The sequence below is a fragment of the Capricornis sumatraensis genome, chromosome 1 (genome assembly GCF_032405125.1).
Source record: "Capricornis sumatraensis isolate serow.1 chromosome 1, serow.2, whole genome shotgun sequence".
NCBI classification, from domain to species: domain Eukaryota; kingdom Metazoa; phylum Chordata; class Mammalia; order Artiodactyla; family Bovidae; genus Capricornis; species Capricornis sumatraensis.
In genome coordinates, this window is record NC_091069.1 from 117,071,095 (window position 1) to 117,095,055 (window position 23,961).

At 38.0% G+C, this 23,961-nt stretch overlaps 1 protein-coding gene across 1 annotated transcript in view; it reads right to left on the reverse strand.

Moving 5' to 3' along the window:
- Positions 1–1,826: 1,826 nt before the first annotated feature.
- GABPA (GA binding protein transcription factor subunit alpha) overlaps positions 1,827–23,961 on the reverse strand; it is a 39,897-nt gene continuing 17,762 nt past the window's right edge. The window contains exons 5-10 of the mRNA XM_068965659.1: positions 23,496–23,741; positions 21,570–21,764; positions 17,622–17,675; positions 16,583–16,723; positions 12,864–13,056; positions 1,827–5,294 (exon numbers count right to left, since the gene is read on the reverse strand). Of these exons, the coding sequence (XP_068821760.1) occupies positions 5,066–5,294; positions 12,864–13,056; positions 16,583–16,723; positions 17,622–17,675; positions 21,570–21,764; positions 23,496–23,741 (1,058 nt within the window). The 3' untranslated portion in view covers positions 1,827–5,065. The remainder of the gene's footprint in view (positions 5,295–12,863; positions 13,057–16,582; positions 16,724–17,621; positions 17,676–21,569; positions 21,765–23,495; positions 23,742–23,961) is intronic.

Here is a 23,961-nt window from a genome sequence, read left to right on the forward strand (position 1 = left end):
GAAAGGAAAGGCTACCCACTCCAGTATTCTGGCCTGCCTGGAATACTTCATGTTTGGGCTTCCCTGGTGGCTCAGATGTAAAGAATTTGCCTGCAATGCAGGAGATCCAGCTTTGATTCCTGGGTTGGAAAGATCCCCTGGAGAAGGGAATGGCAATCTACTCCAGTATTCTTGCCTGGAGAATTCCATGTATAGACCATGGGGTTGCACAGAGTCAGACACGACTGAGCGACTGAGCAAGCAAGCAAATCTTAGAAGGAAAACAAACCATTGTGCATGATGCTAACTGTAGGTTTTTCATGGTCTGTATTGTTAAGGAAGTTCCCTTCTAGTTCTAGCGTGCCCAGAGGTTTTGTCATGAATGAATGTTGAGTTTTAACATATACTTTTCCTGCCATCTACTAACATAATGTTTTTTATTCTCTGTATTCTGTTAATTTGGTGAGTTAACTGAATCATTAAATTCTAATTTAACAAAAGCTTTAATTTTAAAATACACATAAAATTTATCATCTTACCCACACATAAGTGTACAATTCAGTAGTATTAAGTATATTCATTGTTGTGTGGCCAATCTCTAGAACTTTTGTCATCTTGTAAAACAAACTTTCTAGCCACTAAAAAACTCATTTCCTCCTCCCTCCATTAATTCACTTTTTATAAAAGTTTCAGTTTCTAATTGGAAATAAAAGGGCTTCCCTGATAGTTCAGTTGATAAAGAATTTCCCTGCAATGTAAGAGACCCTGGTTCAATTCCTGGGTTGGGAAGATCTGCTAGAGAAGGGATAGGCTACCCACTCCAGTTCTCTTGGCCTTCCCTTGTAGCTCAGCTGGTAAAGAATCAGCCAGCAATGGGTTCAGTTCCTGGGTTGGGAAGATACCCTGGAGAAAGGAAAGGCAGTATTCTGGCCTGGAGAATTCCACAGACTGTATAATCCACGGGGTTGCAAAGAGTCAGACACAGCTGAGTGACTTTCACTTTCACTACAGAAAGCTTTAAAAGCAATGTTCTAAATTAGTTTGGTTGTAGTAAAAAAAAAAAAAAAATCCTTTTAAATAGGTGCTTATTAGCTTGCAAATTAAGCTTTACAGTTGTACCCACAAAAAAATTAGTGTCTTGGGAGAACAAATATACCTGATGATTTTCATCACTCCAAACTAGATAAAACTAGACTGTGCGAAAAGCAATTTATTCTACTCAAACCACTTCTTTTTAAAGCAGTTCAGTTAAAATGTGATCACTGCTTGACCATAAACAAAAGTGAAAGTAAGGATTTTCTCCTTTCCCCTTTGATTCCTCTACACTCGGCTCCCGGCTGAAGCACCCACAGCCAACATAAAGAAACAATTTTTCATAATTTAAAACAAACAAAAAGGAAACCTAGCAAACTTGACTAAGTATTTCTAACAATCAACTTGCCTTTTGATAAGTACTCAGTGTTACTATTTCTTCTGTTGCTATTCTGAAATAGTTCAGCTTTGTTTATGGGGTTTTCATTTATTTTCTTAAAAAGACTAAACTCTCTAACACCTATTTTTAGTTCAGTGGAATCTGTTCTTCCCAAATTGATATTAATAGTTTTTAAATAAAGTATATGGGAATCACATGTATAATACACCAGATGTAAACTGTCACATTTTCATCTAACCAGGAATTGAATATCCCAGGAATTTGAGACTATCTGTATGCTGGGGAAAAAAACTTCTAAAAAACACAGAAATATACTGTATAATAGTTTTATTTTTATCATTTTACTATTTTTACATTTTATGCACAAATATTTTTTTATCTGAGTAAAAATAGAAAATAACTGTCTTATGTAAAATTACAAAAAAAAACTCACAAAGAAATACATAATTGTTATTATGACAGTATAAGTGTCTTTATTTAAAGAGTAAAAATGTATGCAAAAATCTTCCTCCCTCTTACAAAAGATTGAGAATATTTTTTTCTGGCAGCAAGTGAAATATCACTGAAATACCAATATTTTTATACCCTCTAGATATGAAGACATTAAGTTAGTCACAGGTTATTTTGAAATTATGAAATTTAAAACATTTTTGTGCTATTTCAAAGATACATTAGTTCTTTTTAAAAGGCAGTAGCATAAAATGATGAATATGAAAAACAGCAGACCTCACCAAAAATATTTGGAGGCACAACCCTTTAAAGAAATATCATACTTGAATTTCACCTTTTATCAGGGGCAAAAAAACAATCTTTCCTAATTAACTGACATGGACTGTCACAAAAATAAATGTGATGAGTCAATGCATGTGACAATCAACCACACAGCAATTTTCCCTGATCTGTTTGATTTTCTGATGCCAACACAAATTCCTAAACTTCAGGCTAGCAAGATACATATAAAAATTGGCTCAATGAGAATCTCATGTGGAAAAAGTTTTAAAACAAAAATGAAGGTTTCATTATTTTTATACTTATATGGTATAGAAATAACCAATAATTTTATCTTTCATCCTCTGAAAGATTTATTTATCCATAAAATCAGAGCAAAGAATGAATAGCATAAGTTATACTTTCTTTCAAACTACAAGTTATCTTTCAATAAAAGAAAAGACTACTTGGCTTCTGGTAACTGCAACCTCCATAAGCACAACAGACACAGTTTATAAGCTGAGACAAAGTAACGGAAGTTTCTTGAATCAACTGGGAATATTAGTCTCATTGCTTATGGTGCATAAAGTGATGGAGAGAGCCAAAGAAGAAAAAAGAAACAGCATCAGATTGTGCTTGAGAACTGATTGTTCAAATGATAACAAGGAATAAAAGAAAAACCGCAAAAGGAAGAAAGTGAAAAGAATTTTTTTTAAGGTATCTGAGGAACACAGGGGAAAAATAAAAAAAAAAATAATAGATTGATTTTTAGAGATCTAGGAGAATTCCTTGCCTTAAAATACACACACACATAGCGGAGATATATATAACGGAAATCTGTCAACTTGGCTAAAACTTTAACATAATGTCTCCCTCAAAGTATTTTAAGTCAAAAGTCAATAATTTTAAGCTCTTGATAATATAACAGAAAAGTAGACTTTATCATTATTATTTTAAAACTGCAGCTGACTTGTCAACTTCCCAGACCATAAGAGGATGGTGAAAAATCCTCTCTTCAGCTACCTGTTATCTGAACTAGCACATCTGTATCATATTGCTATTCTACTCTGATATTCTTGCAATCACAGCATCCAAGCTGAACTAATAGTTTGTCAGTCTATTCTGTGTTTATAAAAAGGTAAAAATGGAAATTACAGATTTTATTCTTTCTACTGCTTGTTCTTAAAGGACTTTGACATGAAACAATAATATAAGTGAACTGACGTAACATGTTGTAGTCCCACAGTGTAACACTTAATATTATGATCTGAAGTTATCAGAAAAGGAGGTCGTACACACCTCCCCCTCCTCTCTCTTCCTAAGATCCCTGCCTCCTATGGTTCTTTCCAAACCACTATTTAGTACTGGGGGGCAGCAACTGCCAACAATAGCTCCTTGCATTACTGTGGCCCTTTCCTCCTAGTTAGTTAAATGCACTAAATGAGCTCTTATAAAGCTGTTTAGGGGATGGATTTAAAGGAGATGATGAGGGAGAAGGTACATAGAGTAGTAGTTGAGAATCAGTCTTCTGCTATAAGAAGATTAAAGTATCTCATATCATGATTTGTGCATAATACTTTAAAACGCAAAGAGAAAAAACGTAAGGAAACCAAGCAAAGCAAGTAAGAAAAAGACATTTCTAGCCATTTCTGTTCAGTGTTGGCTTGTAGCAGGAAAAGAGTTTCATGTATGTAAGAATTATTTAATTTTTAAAGGATTTCTGAGTGAGTTTTGAAATATCACCTTTTGAATATTATGTCTTTGTTTATCACATGTGTGTACATATATATGTGTGTGTGTGTGTGTATACATATAAGATGGCCAACTGGATATGTATACAGATATTTGTACACTCACATATGTAATATTCAAAGGAAAAAATTAAATAAATGGGAAATTTTAAGAGAAGACTGCCTGTATTGGAGGTCAAATTTTCCTTTTAGAACTATTTGCAAGTAATTTACTCATGTCTTGAAAGATCAAGTACTGCTGACTGATTTAAAGTCTTCATCAGAAACACAAGATGAGGAAAGCTGTTTTGTATAATAAACGAGCACTATAGGATAATTAATTTTTTAAAAAAGGGAGCCATAACAAACCAAACTAAACCAAAATTTTATTTCTGGTTGAGGTATACTTTTTCAGATTTTTAAATCTCTGACAGGAAAAACAGAGATCATCTGAGAATTTTTTAATAGTTGGTTTATTAGGATTTGATGTCTCTCTTGTAATAATTTAAATTCTTGGCCTGACATTATGAATAATCTATACAGTAAATCCTTAAAATTGGCTTTTGAGTAAAGCCAGATTTAAACCTGGATCTCTTTCTTCAGCACTGCTCTTCTGCCAGTCTTTTTTACTGTCTTTTGCTTGCAAATACATAAATTATTTTAATAACATGATACTCTTAGTAATTTTATTAATATTATAATTTTATTGGATATGATTACTTTAGCTCTGCTTGATTAGATGAAACAGGCATACATGCTTCAGCTGTGAAAAATTCCATTTTCTGGTTTTTATGTAAAGCAACATCTAAAGCAGCAGAGAGGGGAAACAGTTATATTTTCAAAAATATTAATAGTTAAGCCAGACTGTTTCCTGGAGATACTTGATTTATTTTTCATCCTCAGATGCTACTGGCTATTTTTGGTAGGGCTAGACATTAATACTGACCAGTTTAGCTTTTCTGACTGTTAACAAACTATCCCACAATGAACCAGCCTAAAGACATTGTGGTGATTGTTTAACATACACATATTCTAAAATATATGCTCAAAGTAAAAAGATCCAAATTCACATGAGTATGAAATATTTATAAAAAAAATCATGCATCAGATTGTACAGTCTAGAAATAAAAGAAGATTCAAATTCAGTAATAAAGGGAAGAGCAATGCTTGCTCTAACATTTTAAGAAAGACCTTGGACTCCCAGAAGGTCCTGGGTTCAGGTATCCTTTTCTGTCTGCAGGGACGCAGCAGCCAGGGCTACTGCTGTGACCGGCTGGGCGATTCCGTGCAGCTGCATCTTCGCGAGCTTCTTCTGTTCACACTCTGTGACCAAACGGTTCAATTCTGCTGCACTGTATCCAATAAGAGTCTTCAAGTCACAGACAAACTTGTAGACAAACCTCTTGCCTTGAACTTTACAAATCATGTCCCCATCGTAATAATACCTTTAAAAAGAGAAAACGGCATTACGACCATATAGAAATTTTTTTAAAATTTGGACTTCTTACAATACTTCACAGATTATTCCATAAACAGAAACCTAGTATTATATCTATCACAACAGGAACTAACAATGAGGTTATACAGAAATATTTAATGCTGTTATCCAAAGAAACTTTAAAATAGTCACTAAAATTTCAATGCTAAGTACTCTAAAATTTTATGTACTAAATCTTAAAAACATATTCTCAAAAATTATGGTGCAACACTGAATTTAAAAATAAACATTATAAGCAAAACAAAAAAAACCTTAGGAGCAGTAACAGAATCCAAGAACAAGGAGTCTGAATCAGAGTGCCAAGATTCAAAACCTCACGTCTTTCCTGTGACCACAGGAAAGCCACATTTGTTTGCTCTAAGCTTGTATTCTTCATTTATAAAATGAGATTTTAAAAAGTATGGACCCTAATAGAATTATTGAAGATTAAAAGGATTATCTCTGTAAAGTGCTTAGCACACAACGACTGGCACATACAGCCTACTGTAAAATAGAAGCTATGGTGATAATTAAGAACCCATATTGTATGAATTAAAAATTTTAATATACATATTCTCTGGTTGTTGGAATGTCCATTTTTCTGTCTTGTACAAAATGCTTTATTACATATCTATGCCTTCACCTTTATCATTTTAATATATTAAAAGCTCTCCTTCCAGAGAAATTCTCCAAACCAATAGGGGAGCCTCAAAACTGTAAGCAGAAGGGCTTTAAAAAAAAGAAAAAAGTAGACCAGAAAAAAGGAAAAGAGGACTTCATAAAGAAACAATGTTTCTAAAGCTACACAGGCACACTCGGGGAAATCACTCTAGAAGCCTGGTTTATGGATATAAAACAGACTGAATGATACTCACTTTGGAAAAGACTGTTTACCCCTACACACTGCCTGCTGAGCTACAGTCCATGGGGTGGCAGAGTCTGACACATCTGAGCAACTAACACACAAACACACACGTGCACTGCCAATTCCAATTAACAGGAAAAAGGTAAGTCAAAACTTCTGGGTTGGCAGACTTTGGAGACTTTATCTTAAAACTGTACTGCCCACTTGTGTGCATTTGCACTCATTTGATGAAGAGCTGTTACAAAACAAACTACATGCAAAAGTACAGGTGGTATAACCTATCACATTAGTAGGACTTATATTATAAAAGTAACTCAGTGTAACCAAAAATCCATTAACAAAAAACTACATGCAGTAAATTGTCATCTTCCCTAATTCCAGAACAGCTAAAGTATAATAGTTATGTCCACTTTCCCAGTAGGAGATGTAACACATTGGGCATAGTCTTGTGTCTTTTACATTAATATAGAATTATAACTCAGCCCACAAACTACCAACAGCTTGTCATCCAGTTAAAATACTGCAGGCATTTTGATTTAAGTGAACAGCTCAGTGACTTATTACAAAGTGAACATTCATTCACCTGTTAACTATGACTCCGGTCAGGACACAGAACACTGCGTGTACCCCACAGCTCCTCCACAGCCCCTCTCAATCATCACCCCTTCCTTGCTCTAGAAGGTTGCACAATCCTCGTTCATGATAATAATTTCATTGCTGCTTTTGTATTCTTATCACCCAAACATGCATCTGTAAGTGCTGTAATTTAGTTTTGCTGTTATTTGCATGATACTATTTGAATTCAGTATATACTCTTTTGGGTCTAGATTTTTTTCACTGAATATTATGTTTGAGGTTCACCCATATCAGTGCATTTTCATGGATCCACAGTATTCTATAGTATATCACAGTTTACGTATTCACTCTATTGTTGCAAGATATTTAGGTGGTTTCTGATTTTGTGCATGCTTACATGTTGTCCGACTCTTGGCAACTCCAGGGACTACAGCCCACCAGGTTACTCTATCCATGGTATTTCCCAGGCAAGAATACTGGAGCAGGTTGCCATTTCATACGAGGGGATTTTCCCACCCCAGGGATCAAACCTGTGTCTCCTGCATTGCAGGCAGATTCTTTACTACTGAGCCACTGCGGAAGCCCCTTCAGATTTGGGGATGTTATACATAAGGCTGCTATAAGAATCCATATGAATATATATGTACATTTTTGTCTGGTAAATCCAAGATAAACTGCTAGGTTACTGGTCACAGTTTACACTCCTAGCAAAAGTGTAGAAGTATTCCCACTGCTACATATCCTCACCAACACTTGGTACAAGCAATTATTTTCATTTTAGCCACTCTTGGATGTATTGTGGTGCAGCCGATAAGTTGTGTCCAACACTTCGCGACCCCATGGACTGCAGCATGCCAGGCTTCCCTGTCCCTCACTATCCCCTGGAACTTGCTCAAACTCATGTCCATGGAGTCTGTGATGCCATCTATCTCATCTAGGGTTGTGCCCTTCTCCTCCTGCCCTCAATCTTTTGCAGAATCAAGATATTTTCTAATGAGTTGGCTCTTCACATCAGGTGGCCAAAGTAATGGAGCTTCAGCATCAGTCCTTCCAATGAACACCCAGGAGTGGTCTCCTTGAGGATGGACTGGTTGGATCTCCCTGCAGCCCAAGGGACTCTCAAGAATCTTCTTCAACACCACAGTTCAAAAGCATCAATCCTTTGGTGCTCAGCCTTCTTTATGGCCCAACTCTCACATTCATACAAGACTACTGGAAAACCACAGCTTTGACTAGATGGACCTTTGTCAGCAAACTGATTGGCCATTTGGATAATCTCTAAATTTTTCCTAATTTCCTATGGATCTGTAGGAGTTCTTTAATTATTCCAGGTAAGAGTCTTACATCAGATATACAAGGCTTGACTCTAACTCTCTTGATGGTTTCTAATGGCCAGAAGTTCTTAATTTAAATGTAGTCCAATTTATTGACCTTTTCCATTAGGTTAGTGCTTCTGGTTCTATTTAATGTCTTTTCTCATCTACTAAAGTCAAGAAAGAAAGAAGGGATGGAGCCAAAGCAAAAACAATATCCAGCTGTGGATGTGACTGGTGATAGAAACAAAGTCCGATGCTGTAAAGAGCAATATTGCATAGGAACCTGGAATGTCAGGTCCATGAATCAAGGCAAATTGGAAGTGGTCAAACAGGAGACGGCAAGAATGAACGTCGACATTCTAGGAATCAGTGAACTAAAATGGACTGGAATGGGTGAATTTAACTCAGATGACCATTGTATCTACTACTGTGGGCAGGAGTCCCTCAGAAGAAATCATGGTCAACAAAACGAGTCCGAAATGCAATCTCAAAAACGACAGAATGATCTTTGTTCGTTTCCAAGGCAAACCATTCAATATCACCGTAATGCAAGTCTATGCCCCAACCAGTAATGCTGAAGAAACTGAAGTTGAACAGTTTTATAAAGATCTACAAGACCTTGTAGAACTAACACCCAAAAAAGATATCCTTTTCATTACAGGGGACTGGAATGCAAAAGTAGGAAGCCAAGAAACACCTGGAATAACAGGCAAATTTGGCCTTGGAATATGGAATGAAGCAGGGCAAAGACTAACAGAGTTTTGCCAAGAAAATGCACTGTTCACAGCAAACACCTTCTTTCCAACAACACAAGAGAAGACTCTACACATGGACTTCACCAGATGGTCAACACCGAAATCAGAATGATTATATTCTTTGCAGCCAAAGATGGAGAAGCTCTATACAGTCAGCAAAAACAAGACCGGGAGCTGACTGTGGCTCGGATCATGAACTCCTTATTGCCAAATTCAGACTTAAATTGAAGAAAGTAGGGAAAACCACTAGACCATTCAGGTATGACCTAAATCAAATCCCTTATGATTATATAGTGGAAGTGAGAAATAGATTTAAGGGCCCAGATCTGATAGATAGAGTGCCTGATGAACTATGGAATGAGGTTCGTGACACTGTACAGGAGAGAGGGATTAAGACCATCCCCAAGGAAAAGAAATGCAAAAAAAGCAAAATGGCTGTCTGGGGAGGCCTTACAAATAGCTGTGAAAAGGAGAGAGGCAAAAAGCAAAGGAGAAAGGGAAAGATAAGCATCTGAATACAGAGTTCCAAAGAATAGCAAGAAGAGATAAGAAAGCCTTCTTCAGTGATCAATGCAAAGAAATAGAGGAAAACAACAGAATGGGAAAGACTAGAGATCTCTTCAAGAAAATTAGAGATACCAAGGGAATATTTCATGCAAAGATGGGCTCGATAAAGGACAGAAATGGTCTAGACCTAACAGAAGCAGAAGATATTAAGAAGAGGTGGCAAGAATAGACAGAAGAACTGTACAAAAAAGATCTTCACAACCCGGATAATCACAATAGTGTGATCACTCATCTACAGTCAGACATCCTGGAAAGTGAAGTCAAGTGAGCCTTACAAAGCATCACTACGAACAAAGCTAGTGGAGGTGATGGAATTCCTATTGAGCTATTTCAAATCCTGAAAGGTGATGCTGTTAAAGTGCTGCACTCAATATGCCAGCAAATTTGGAAAACTCAGCAGTGGCCACAGGACTGACTGGAAAAGGTCAGTTTTCATTCCAATCCCAAAGAAAGGCAATGCCAAAGAATGCTCAAACTACCACACAATTGCACTCATCTCACATGCTAGTAATGTAATGCTCAAAATTCTCCAAGCCAGGCTTCAACAATATGTGAACCGTGAACTTCCTGATGTTCAAGCTGGTTTTAGAAAAGGCAGAGGAACCAGAGATCAAATTGCCAACATCTGCTGGATCATCGAAAAAGCAAGAGAGTTCCAGAAAAACATCTATTTCTGCTTTATTGACTATGCCAAAGCCTTTGACTGTGTGGATCACAATAAACTGTGGAAAATTCTGAGAGATGGGAATACCAGACCACCTGACCTGCCTCTTGAGAAATCTGTATGCAGCTCAGGAGGCAACAGTTAGAACTGGACATGGAAAAACAGACTGGTTCCAAATAGGACAAGGAGTGTGTCAAGGCTGTATATTGTCACCCTGCTTATTTAACTTATATGCAGAGTACATCATGAGAAACGCTAGGCTGCAGGAAGCTCAAGCTGGAATCAACACTGCCGGGAGAAACATCAATAACCTTAGATATGCAGATAACACCACCTTTATGGCAGAAAGTGAAGAGGAACTAAAAAGCCTCTTGATGAAAGTGAGAGGAGAGCGAAAAAGTTGGCTTAAAGCTCAACATTCAGAAAAAAGAAGATCATGGCATCTGGTCTCATCACTTCATGGGAAATAGATGGAGAAACATTGGAAACAGTATCAGACTTAATTTTTTTGGGCTCCAAAATCACTGCAGATGGTGACTGTAGCCATGAAATTAAAAGACGCTTATTCCTTGGAAGAAAAGTTATGACCAACCTAGATAGCATATTCAAAAGCAGAGACATTACTTTGCTGACTAGTACTATTACTTTGCTGGTCCATCTAGTCAAGGCTATGGTTTTTCCTGTGGTCATGTACGGCTGTGAGAGTTGGACTGGGAAGAAGGCTGAGTGCTGAGGAATTAATGCTTTTGAACTGTGGTGTTGGAGAAGACTCTTGAGAGTCCCTTGGACTGCAAGGAGATCCAACCAGTCCATTCTGAAGGAGATCAGCCCTGGGATTTCTTTGGAAGGAATGATGCTAAAGCTGAAGCTCCAGTACTTTGGCCACCTCATGCGAAGGATTGACTCACTGGAAAAGAGTCTGATGCTGGGAGGGATTGGGGGCAGGAGGAGAAGGGGATGACAGAGGATGAGATGGCTGGATGGCATCACTGACTCGATGGATGTGAGTCTGAGTGAACTCCGGGAGACGGTGATGGACAGGGAGGCCTGGCGTGCTGCAATTCATGGGCTCGCAAAGAGTCGGACACAACTGAGCGACTGAACTGAACTGAACTGAAAGTCAAGAAGGTATTTCTAGATGCTTTCCTATTTTACTTTCACAATTTAGAGCTGCAAGTTACATAGAATTGATTTTCAGTATGCTATGAAGAAGGGGGTCAATATGGATAGTCAACTGTCCCAGCACTACTGACTGAAATGTAGGTCGCTTCCCTATTGCCATCTTTAAATCAAATGTTCCTATATTTTTTGTTCTATTCAGGTTATCAGTTCTAATATTGGGTCTTCTGTCTATCCCAAGCAAATGGCACACTGTCTTACTGTTACAGTGAGTCTCTATATCCTGTAGAGCAAGTCTGTCCAGTTTGATAATCTTCTTCAGGCGTCCTGGTTCTCAGGACACTTTATCTGTTCAGTTCAGTCACTCAGTTGTTTCCGACTCTTTGTGACCCCGTGGACTGAAGCACACTATGCCTCCCTGACCATCGCCACTTTACATTCACATATTAATTCTATTATCATCTTGTCAAGTTCTATGAAAACTTATTCAGGCAGCCACTGCATTGAAACTTAGGCCAACTGCAGACAAGTGACATCTTAATTATTAATTCTAATAATTCATATGTAATTTTGAGGGGACTTGCAACCCACTCCAGTACTCTTGCCTGGAAAATCCCATGGATGGAGGAACCTGGGTGGCTGCAGGCCATGGGGTCGCACAGAGTCGGACACGAATGAAGTGACTTAGCAGCAGGTACACAATCACATCAACTGTCAAAAATGACAGTTTTAATTCTGATTACACAGAAAATCTTTAGACAGTTAGCAAAGTGTTTGACACTGAGTAATAAGTACACTGAAAATAAAGCATTTTAGTTACTAATATATGCTAAGGAAAACAAATTGTCATTGTGGAAAAGGAAAATTATCATGATAAACTAGGTAACAGTACTTGAATGTCACGATCCTATAACAAGGAATACTGATTTAACCAGTATTCCACATAATTATATAATTACAATGGAATGAGGGGATAGAAAGGTTGCATGTGTTAATAATGAGAGGTAAATCATACTCTGTGTGAAATTCACAGAACTGCTTTATCAAATTCACTCTTCCAAAAAAATGGACATAATTCATACTTCTCAGATACTTAAGTGCACATACTGAATTTCCATCGCTGTAGTAAGCATAAATTCTGACAGTAATTATATCAAAACTTTCATACCATTTATGAGAAATTACAAATAATTATTCTATTTCAACTCAACTGATGAAAAAGTTTGAATATTCAGATTTAGGCTGACTGGGGGGAAGGAAAAACAGAGAAATGGGTTAACATTTTGCATCTAATTATAAAAATTGACAGTATCTATGTATTTGCTAGAGTTTATAGACACTCAATGCACCTATGCCAAAATGACAGCATCTCTGTTAATAAAAAAACCAGAAACCTCAAAGATTAAATATGCTGGTTTTAAACAGAGTGGTGAATGTTTTTAATTAGATAAAAACAAATAATCTAGAATCATCTTTTAAAAAATTCTACATATCTCAAATTACTACTAGAAACCTTTTAAGAAGTAATTTTTAACATAAATGTGAACATTTTTAGTTTTTTTATTTATATAAAGAAAACATAAGTCAAGTATTTTAACATCATTACATAACAATGTTTATACAAATAAGAAGCCATTTTTTAGAAACGACTGATTGATACTTTTAAAATGCTTACCTTAATGCACGACTAAGTTTCTCATAGTTCATTGTAGGTTTGTTTTTACGTTGTCCCCATTTCTGTGCAACCAGTTCGGGCTGATTTAGCTTAAATTCTCCTTCATCACCAACCCAAGAAATGCAGTCTCGAGCATCCTTGTCAGTAAGAAGTTCTAGCAAAAACTGCCACAGTTGGATCTGGCCATTGTTTCCTAGAAATTGACAAGAATGACAAGCACTGATCATAATGCTATGGATTTTCAGAGGGTAAAAGACAACAAAAACTGGTCCTTTGGTTCATATCTCAGCCACATGAAAAACATAAACTTCTTTTTACAAACACTATCTAAGTATTTTCAGAGAAAAAGTCCAGGGGGCAGTCCTCAGATGGTGGAGGAATAGGACGGGGGGACCACTTTCTCCCCCACAAATTCATGGAAAGAACATTTGAACGCTGAGAAAATTCCACAAAACAACTTCTGAATGCTGGCAGAGGACATCAAGCACCCAGAAAGGCAGCCCATTGTCTCTGAAAGGAGGTAGGACAAACTATAAAAGATAAAAAGAGAGACAAAAGAGTTAGGGACGGAGACCCATCCTGAGAAGGGAGTCTCAAAAGAGGAGAAGTTTCCAAACACCAGGAAACCCTCTCACCTGTGAGTTTGTGGGCAGTTCTGGAATCTCAGAGGGCAACATAACCGGGAGGAAAAATAAATAAATAAAACTCACAGATTACATGCCTAACTGCAACTCCCAGCGGAGAAGTAGCCAGTACATAAAACTCACAGATTATGTGCCTAATGGCAACTCCCAGCGGAGAAGTAGCCCAGACGCTGGAACCCGCCAACAGCAAGTGGGGGCTGAACAGGGAGGAGAGGGTTGCATTGCTTAGGGTAAGGAACGGGCCTGAATGACCTGAGGGCAATCTGAGGGAGCAAACATGAGATAGCAACCCAGACTGTGAGATAGCCAGAGAGAGAGAGAAAAAAAAAAGGAGAGAGAGAACTTTCCCTGGAAAAGCTCTATCCTAAGGCACTGCCAGCCCGCTCACAGAACAAAGGACTGCGCGAATACCGGAGGAGAGCTAGCCGGCTCTGGACCAGCCCACTCCTCGCTGGAGATGGAGATAGGGAGGCAGGCGGGTGCCAGCCAGAGCTGGAAGGCAAGGGGCAAACTCGGCCCCAGAGATGGCATTCTCTACCAAACTGCAAGCAGGCTCCCAGTTGCTAACCAAGACTTCCTGGGATCCTGGATGGTTGACATCCGCAGGGAGGGTCACAGCCAGAGATCAGCTCCCCAGAGGAGACACACGGCACACCTGAGAGGCTGGGGTGGGGGAAGCGATAAAACACAGTATCCATCTGGGCAGAGTGTGCTCGCCAAGCACCTGGTTGCCTGAGCTGCTCGGACCTGGGAAGGGCACAAAACGTAGGCCCAACCGAGTCTGTGCCTTTGTGGAGTACCTGAACTTGAGTGGCTTAGACCTGGGAAGTGCACGCAACCCAGGGCCCGCTTCAGACAGTTCCCCTGCAGAGCAGCCTACAGCCTGAGCAGTGTAGACTGGGAAAGCACACATGCCGTGAGCGGGGGCAGACCCAGTGTGGCCGACACTGTGAGCACTCCCCACACACGCCAGTGATATTTGTTTGTAGCGTCCCTCCCTCCCTACAGCACGACTGAACAAGGGAGCCTAAAAAAGTGTCCACCACCGCCCCCTTGTGTCAGGGCAGAAATTAGACAGTGAAGAGACCAGCAAACAGAAGCTAAAATAGAGGGAACCACTTTGGAAGTGACAGGTGCAACAGATTTAAAACCCTGTAGTTAGCACCGACTACACTGGAAGGAGCCTATAGATCTTGAGAAGTATAAGCTGAACAAGGAACTATCTGAACTGACCCAAACTGCCCACAACAGCTTCAGATAAATTCCTAGATATATTTTTACTATTACCATTTTTTAAATTAAAAAAATGTTTTTTATTTTTAAGTTCTCTATTATGCCTTTAATTTTCATTTTTATAACCTACTATTACCTTGCAAAAAAAAGACCCTATTTTTAAAGCTAACTTCATATATATTTTTTATAATTTTTGAGACTTTATTTTTTAATATTGTATTTTTGAGAGTTTAACCTACTCTAGATTTTTAATCTTTGCTTTTTGGTATTTGTTATCAATTTTGTACCTTTAAGAACCCAACCTTCAGTACCCATTTTTACCTGGGAGCGAGATTACTGGCCTGACTGCTCCATCCCCTTTTTGACTCTCCTTTTTCTCCCCCAGGTCGCCTCTATCTCCTCCCTCCCCCTTCTCTACCTCTCTCTAACTCTGTGAATCTCTTTGTGTGTTCCAGACGATGGAGAACACTTAAGGAACTGATTACTGGATGGATCTGTCTCTCTCCTTTTGATTCCCCACTTTATCCTCCTGGCCACCTCTGTCTCCCTCCTCCCTCTTCTCTTCTCTGTATAACTCCATGAACATCTCTGAGGGATCCAAACTGCGGAGCGCACATAAGGAAGTGATTACTGGCTAGCTTGCTCTCTCCCCTTTTGATTCCCCCTCTTCTCCTCCTGGTCACCTCTATCTCCCTCCTACATCTTCTCTTCTCCATGTAACTCTGTGAACCTCTCTGGGTGTCCCTCACTGTGGAGAATCTTTTCATCATTAACCTAGATGTTTTATCATTGGTGCTGTATAGATGGAGAAGTCTTGAGGCTACTGTAAGAATAAGACTGAAAACCAGAGGCAGGAGGCTTAAGTCCAAATCCTGAGAACACCAGAGAACTCCTGACTCCAAGGAACATTAATCGATAAGAGCTCATCCAAAAGCCTCCATACCTACACTGAAACCAAGCACCACCCAAGAGCCAACAAGTTCCAGAGCAAGACATACCATGCAAATTCTCCAGCAACACAGGAACATAGCCCTGAGCTTCAATATACAGGCTGCCCAAAGTCACACCAAACCCACTGACATCTCAAAACTCACTACTAAACACTTCATTGAACTCCAGAGAGAAGAAATCCAGCTCCACCCACCAGAACACCGACACAAGCTTCCCTAACCAGAAAACCCTGACAAGCCACCTGTCCAACCCCACCCACAGGGAGGAACCTCCCCAATAAAGAGGAACCACAAACTGCCAGAATACAGAAAGGCCACTCCAAACACAGCAATCTAAACAAGATGAAAAGAGAAATATTCAGCAGGTAAAGGAACAGGATAAATGCCCACCAAACCAAACAAAAGAAGAGGAGATGGGGAGTCTACCTGAAAAAGAATTGAGAATAATGGTGGTAAAAATGATCCAAAATCTTGAAAACAAAATGGAGTTACAGATAAATAGCCTGGAGACAAGGACTGAGAAGATGCAAGAAAGGTTTAACAAGGACCTAGAAGAAATAAAAAAAGAGTCAATCAATAATGAATAATGCAATAAATGAGATCAAAAACACTCTGGAGGGAACCAACAGTAGAATAACAGAGGCAGAAGATAGGATAAGTGAGGTAGAAGATAGAATGGTAGAAATAAATGAAGCTGAGAGGAAAAAAGAAAAAAAGAATTAAAAGAAATGAGGACAACTTCAGAGACCTCTGGGACAATGTCAAATGCCCCAACACTCGAATCACAGGAGTCCCAGAAGAGAAAAAGTCCATATTCACATTTTCATACAGTGAAATAAAATATACACAATTTGACAAATTTTATAAATATCAGATGACAATGCAAAAATACCTGTTCTGTTTCCAGGCGAACTCCTATCTTCTCCTGAAATCCTCGGAGCTCTTTGTACTTTAGCTGCCTTTGCACTACTATTTATAGCTTTAATGGCAGTTGGTGTAGCAGACTGCACTGATGCTGGAATAATTTGCACAGCTGCAAAGCAAGACAAGGGGAAATTTTTTTTTTCTCCTTTCAGTACAGACAGAGAAAAAACTACTGAAAGAAAATAAAATGCAATTAACTGATGCCTAATTACCTCAACAAAAGTTCAGAGGATAAGGTATAATGTCTGCATTACTGTTTATGAATCTTAAGTGAATAAAAGTTGGTTTCCTTATTTTGGAAAAACTTATTGACGTATATACAGTAAAGTTATAAAAAATCTAATTTTTTAAAATATTTGTTTGTAAGAGATGGTTTATCAAATTTTGGAGAATGAGGACAAATGAGAATTCATGTTCCACTGCTGACAGGAGTACAAACATACCACCATTTTGAGAAAAACTTTAGTAATATCCAGTAAAGTCAAAAGGGCAGAATCCCATGAAATCACAACCAGAGAATCTCACACATTCTTACAGATACTCATTCAATGATGTTCACAAAGTTTTAAAAATGATAAATGGCAGTGAAAATACAATCGAGCTACAGATATCAACATAGGTCTCATAAATGTAAATCAAAAAGGCAAGCTACAAAAGGACAGACACAGTATATCAACATCTTTCCCCAAAAGTGTATACATTTATAAATTAATGCCCTAATGTGTTTATGGTTATAAAAGTTCACAAAAATATAAAATATGCATAGAATAAGAAACCTCAAATTCAGGGCAGTCATTTAAAATGGGATCTACAACAGGTAACCTTAACATACAAAGTTGTATCTCTTATGGTGTATGCAGATGTTGGTTGCACTTAATGTCTTTGTGTATCTAAAATATTTCATACAAAATTTACAAATTAGCTTTTGTTTTTACTACCCTGCAGTACTAGATGGAACAGGTCTTATTGATAAATCAACCCTATATTATGGGCACATGAATACTCACGTTGATCAATTGTAACTATCTCATTCATCTGTTGTTCTTGGCTTGCCAATACATCTGAAGAACACACATAAAAATTTTTTGTTTTCATTTAAACCACAAATGCAAACTCCAATTCAGTAAAATTCAATTAAAAAAAAAAATAACCACCACCCTCCATGATTAAAACAAAAACCAAGCAAACAAAAAGGCAAAACATCAAATAACTGAAACTTATTGGCCTAAGAACCTAAAAAATACTTCACAGTCATTTTACAGGGAATAGATATTTTTAAGAGATGCAACAGAAAGAAAGCTCCAATTCAATGTTCAGAAAAGTTGTTCAGAGAATCAGGGTTTGAAAATGTCTATTATAAAGCTATTTATTTAGGCTTTATGTAAACAGGAAATATTCAAGATCAGATCACCAGAGTGAAATTATTTAGATACATTTTCTTCATTAAAAAAGGCTCTTTCAAGATGACTGGAGAGATCATCACAATTTGGTGTATGCACGATCAAATACCCATTAAAAAAAAACTGCTTTAACTTTAGAATACTTCTTCTAAAGATAGATAGCTAAATTTTCAGTGGAATTACAGCTGTTCTCTGTGTCACAAATGAACTAAGTAATTTAACACGTCTACAAATCCAGGTCTCAAATGAGGTATAGTGAAGGGAACTCCCTCGTGGTCATCCAGTGGTTAGGACTTCACTCTCTCACTGCCAAGGGCCCAGGTTCAGTCTGGATGGGGAACTAAGATCCCACAAGCTGCGCAGTACAGCCAAAAAACCCCCAAAACCAAACAAAAACCCCCATGAGTTACAGTGTAAAAGGTCCTAATATAACCGTTTAGAGAGCCATTCATTACTCATCCCTTGCTATTTCCTACTGAAATGTTATTGTTCACCTCTCAGATAAGAGTTACACTTGCCAGTCTATATCCCTTCAGCCTTTTTAGTGCCCATCACAGACTTGGATGCTTCTCTCTCCAACTGAAGTTGTACCCACCAGCAGTCACCTGTGTATCGAGCTGAGTCATGGGGCCTGGGATTCTAACACAGTTCTACTGAGAATGCCACAGCAGGCTCCAACGCCAAGCACAGAGCTGAAGAGGACCGGCAAACTAAAGAGAGATCTGACTCCTACTTGTCAGATGGGAGCTTTCTTTGGGGGTCCTGAGTTTGGGAATGTAAACAATTAAGTGAGACTAGCCTCAGATCTGGGTTCTGGTCTTAGCACTAACTTATTGGCTGTATGACAACAGTAAATTATTCAACTAATATTTCTTCATAATGCAATGAGATACCCCCACCTACCACTTCAGGAGGCTGTTGTGAGGATTAAAGGAAAATATTTTTAAGAAGCACAATGCCTGAAATATAGTTAACTTTCAGTAAGTTGAAGACACTATTCTTTTATCCAGATACATAATTCTGAGTATTCTCCTCAAGGACAACTGTCCTGAAGAAAAATTCATGCTTTATATTTGTGGTATATTCACCCCAAATTTTATAAAAGTACCTTCAAAGGGCAAAGTGTTATTGAAATGAAACTGTTCAACTCCTGACTGTGACTGAACAGTGTCCTAGCTTAAAAAGAGACAAAGAAGAGTCACCACTACACGGCACAAGCATTATTACCAACCTGTTAAGATCAGCCACTCAGCCCTGTAGTTTGGTGTGTTTCCTGGGAACTCTCAAGATATTAACAGAAGGCAGAACACAGAAACAGAGGGGCTTTTGAAAGGCTGGTCTAAGACCACACAGACACTCTAAATATCAAATTCCTTCTCCAGCCCTCAAACCCTGGTCCTACATAAAGGAAGCAGAGCCCTAAGGGGAAAAGCTCTAGGGTGTATGGAGCAATTTTATGCAAACTCTGAACACTGAAGGTATAAGGCAATTCTTTGTCCCAAAGAAAACTCTCAGCAAACTGAGTTTTGTGCCTCTGGCCACAGAAGACATATTCACACCAAGAAGGACACCATAGAGAGCTGGGACTCCTGGAACATTTCCTAATTATCCTCTCCATGTACGGTAGGACTTGGATCAAGTTTCACTAGAAGGGAAACTGCAGGAGGCTGGTGGCCTGGGTGGGAAAACTAACACAAATACTTAAAGAAGGAGGTCTGTCTGTTCAGTACTGCTTCTCCTTGATAAATCACTTAGGAACAGATAGTAAATGCTAGGTTACTAAGGACATGCTATAGACTTCACTCTACAAGAGTGTCCAGAGAGCTAGACTGTGTCCCAAGGAGTCTGTTCTGAGAAGCTAGGCTTGTGAATTACAGAAAGTCAACCAGACATAGCCTTACATATCACCCTACCCATTCCCAGATTCTGAGAATTAGATTTCCAAACCCAGTGGAATTTCTTTGCCAGGCAGAGCAAAGAATCATGGCCAGATAAGCAAGGAATTCCTTAAGATATTCATGCAGGCCATGGGGCTGTTACTTTTGTAAACAAAACAATTCCAAAGCAGAGCTCCTCTGTAGAAGACCCATTCTACTGCAGGAAGATGGAAAGATACATAAGATTTCTCACAGCCCCCTGTGCTGGGAAAAGCCTCTGAGTGAGCTTTAACATTTGAGAAGCCCTAGGAGAGCCAGAGAGAAACAACAAAGTGCAGATCTGGGATAGACAGCAAAAATCATGAACTTGAGAAAAACCAAACTGCAGTCTAAACACTGTCCTTAAAAAAAATAAAAAAATAAACACTGTCCTTGTTCTAGTCTTTAGAGTTCCTACAAGAAAATGTTTCTGTAAACATGACTCACATGTTAAAAAACTGAAATATTTCAGAATTTACCTTACTCATCTAAAAAGCCCTACGGAGAAGAAAACCTGTGACACCAAGGATAAACTTTCAACTAGACCACTCAACTTATTTATCTAACAGGAACTGAAACTAGAAATAAACCTTGTAAATGTAATGAATCTACTAAATCTTTTCAATACTTTTCCTCCTAATATTTAATACAACCAATATAAGAGAAGATAGTACCAATAAACAATGAAGGAAAGCCTCTCCACTGACCTTATTTCTTATTCAACAGCAGATGAAATCCTAAGCATTAAATGACTGAAAAATCCCTCCACCAGAACTGTTTGCTAATTGCATACACAGTAGGATGAAATGCTACCATTTATATTTTCATCCACAGTGATTATAAAAACAAAGTCAACATGTCCTAGTCACTCATTCTGAAAAATAAGTTCTTTGGTCAACGTTTCTGATTTATATAACAATGTCAGGGAATGGGTTACTACTAACATTTTAACAGTTACTGAAATATAACATGGATTAAAATTCAAACAAAATAATTTACATATATTTGAGCTCTTTTGGTTGGACAGCTTTAATCATCAAAATAATGTCTGTTGAGCAACATGGAAACACTGTAACCAGTGGCTTCCAATTCAAGATGGTGGGTTGCATACTCCCCTTTCTCCCTTAAAATCCCATTCGACTAAAAGAAATTTTAAAAGATTTAATCCCCATAATGAAGAGGACGAGAGAGAAGCCATCTGTGAACAAATAATCGTAAATTTCTAAAAGATGAGTATCAATGAAAGAACTGACTGATGAACCAGAAGTCAACAACTAGAATATATGAACAGAGCTAATTGCAAGGCACAGAATCTTACTTGGATACAACAGAACTTGGAGTCTAGTGTCAGCCTGCCTGGGTTTGGATCCTGGTTCTGTCATACCCTAGTTCTATAACCTTGTGGGGGCTCTCTAAGCCTCAGATTCCTATCTGAAGAAATAAGGAAAGTAATGATCTCCGGCTTTGGTATAAGATTAAATGAGATTATACATACATATTAGCACATCACAGCCTTACACAATAAATGTTAATTATTACTGCTGTTAGCAATGAACAATTAAGATGAAAACAAAGTTATAAAGAAATACAATTAAACTTAAGTTATAACGCAAATAAGATAATGGCTTCAATTTTATACATTTTCGAAGAAGTTCCAGATGACTCCAGAGAATTTCTCCCCGAGGAACTCGCTGAAAAAAATCTTCTTGGCTGAGACTACAGAGTTCTCTTCCAGAAATATTCAGTGTAGTGAGGTCTATATCAGTCATGCTGAATTCCTTCATTACCCAAACCACCCAATGCAGGACTTGGTCCGTGGACCACTGTATGGGATCTAAAGACAAACATATTACCATTAGCCTAGTTGCATCTTAGATATTACAATTTACAGTTAACTTGTCAACACACACACAAAAACACAGATAAGATCCAGACAGGTTTTTTTTTTCCCCCGCAAGTAAGTGAACTCATTATATGAAATAAAACGATGCTTACACTCCATTTTCTTCTTAGCTCCTTTTCAACTCCTTAATCTAAAATTTGATGGGTTCATGTGTTTCTACATCAGTTAGTTTGGAATTTTATTGAGAAAAAACAAAAAGCACAATTGCTCTCCAGTGAGCCAAATGAAAGAATAAAACACATGATTACCTTGTAGGAAATGCCCCCTCACCAAGTTAATATTCAGTTTTTTCCATTTCTGCAATATTTATTTCTTATAATTCAGTTTTGTATCTCCAATAGCTATTTTGTATTGAAATTCACCAATGAGCCCCTGATGACCAAATTTAGTAGATACTACTCAGCCAGCATTCTTTGAGTTTCTCAGCAGCATTGAGACTTATGACCATCTAAAACTCCTCCTCAATTTCAATGGCACTATATATGTACAATTCTTATTTTTCTTCTATCTGGTAAGCTATTTCATGTCTCCCCAATGTCCTGTTCCTCAACCCTCAATGTTGACAAGGTTTAGCACTGTGTTATCATTCATTTTCTCTCTCTCCACCAGAGATTACACCTACTTTTTTATGACTTTAATACAAACTCAATGTGACTTCATCCCAGATAACAAACACCTTTATCTCCAGTCCAAATCTTGTGCCCCTGAAACTACTTTCTGGTGACCCTCAACTGAATATGTACTCTTGAAAATCAAGCACTATCAACACTTTCTCTTGAAAAATCTTTCCAATACCAGACTTTCCTACCTTCTCCACAAAGGTTTAGAAGGCATGGACTGTCTTTCTTATGTACCACTGAAAGCCCAGCATTTACCATGGTGCCTAGCTCAGGAAATATGAAGATGTAACCAATTCTTATCAATATTGTTATAGCCTAGTCACCCGAGCTTGAGAAGTTAGATAAATATTCGACTCTCCCCTCTCTAGCCTCATGCAATCCATCAACCAGCTGATCAGTCCTATCACCATTTTGATTCATCTCCTTCTTTCTGTTCCCACAGCAATCACCTGGTCTAGGCTAACCTAAATGTCATTACCTAGACACACGGAAACTACCCACTCCAACTTACATCACATCCCACTGCCACATTCATTTTCAATTGTCAGCGGCATCAATCAAAATCAGTTCTATAATGGTACAGAGTAATTCCTCACCCACTATATCTTCTTACTACTCAGCACACTCCCACCTCTCAGCTTTGCATAAACACTTCCTGTCTCAAATGTCCAGAAGTTTCCTTGTCTACAATAAACTCTTTCCCAATTTTCCCCCAGATCACTATGATCCCTTTGAGATTCTAGTAATATGTTTCTTTTATACCAGTTATTGACAATTTAAAATATGTCACTTTTATGGAAACTATTTCTTTTCATTTATTGCTCCTCTCTCTAAATTATGAATGCCCTAAGGGCAGGATTTTTTAAAAAATGTGTATCATTGTATTCCCAGCACCATCATGTATTAACAGTCCAAAAAAAAAGATACACAGAAAATCTGTTTATTTCCTAAAAGTTCTATATTTAAACTTATTCACCATAGTGTCTTCTATGTCAAGCCTAAATATTATTCTACCTAACATAATTATTACGTATTTTATTACCATAGGGTATCCCAAGACGCTCTTGCTCTTTCCTATAACCTTCCAGTGCAGCCGCCCATCTGGTCACTTGTTCTGACGTTTCATCTGAAATGGTCGTAATGTGTTTTGTGCCATCAAGAGTTATCACTTGAGCTTCCTCAACAAGATGTGCTTCTGCTTCCGCATGGTGAGCATCTGGATCAATAACTACTTCAACCGTTTCCGCAGGTTTAACAATTTCCAGGATATTTAGCTTTGGTTCAATTCCTTAACGATGATTAAAAAAAAAAAAAAGTATATATGTTCTCAAATAGCAGAGCAAAACTCCATGTTAAATATTTTTAGCATTATGTCTAGAGAACTTGAACAGATTTCTATTAAATAACAAAAACAACAAATGAACAGAACTTTGGTAGATCACAGGACAGTTTTGTATCAGTATTACTTTCCTGATTTTGATAACTGTGGTCATGTAAAAGAATTCTTT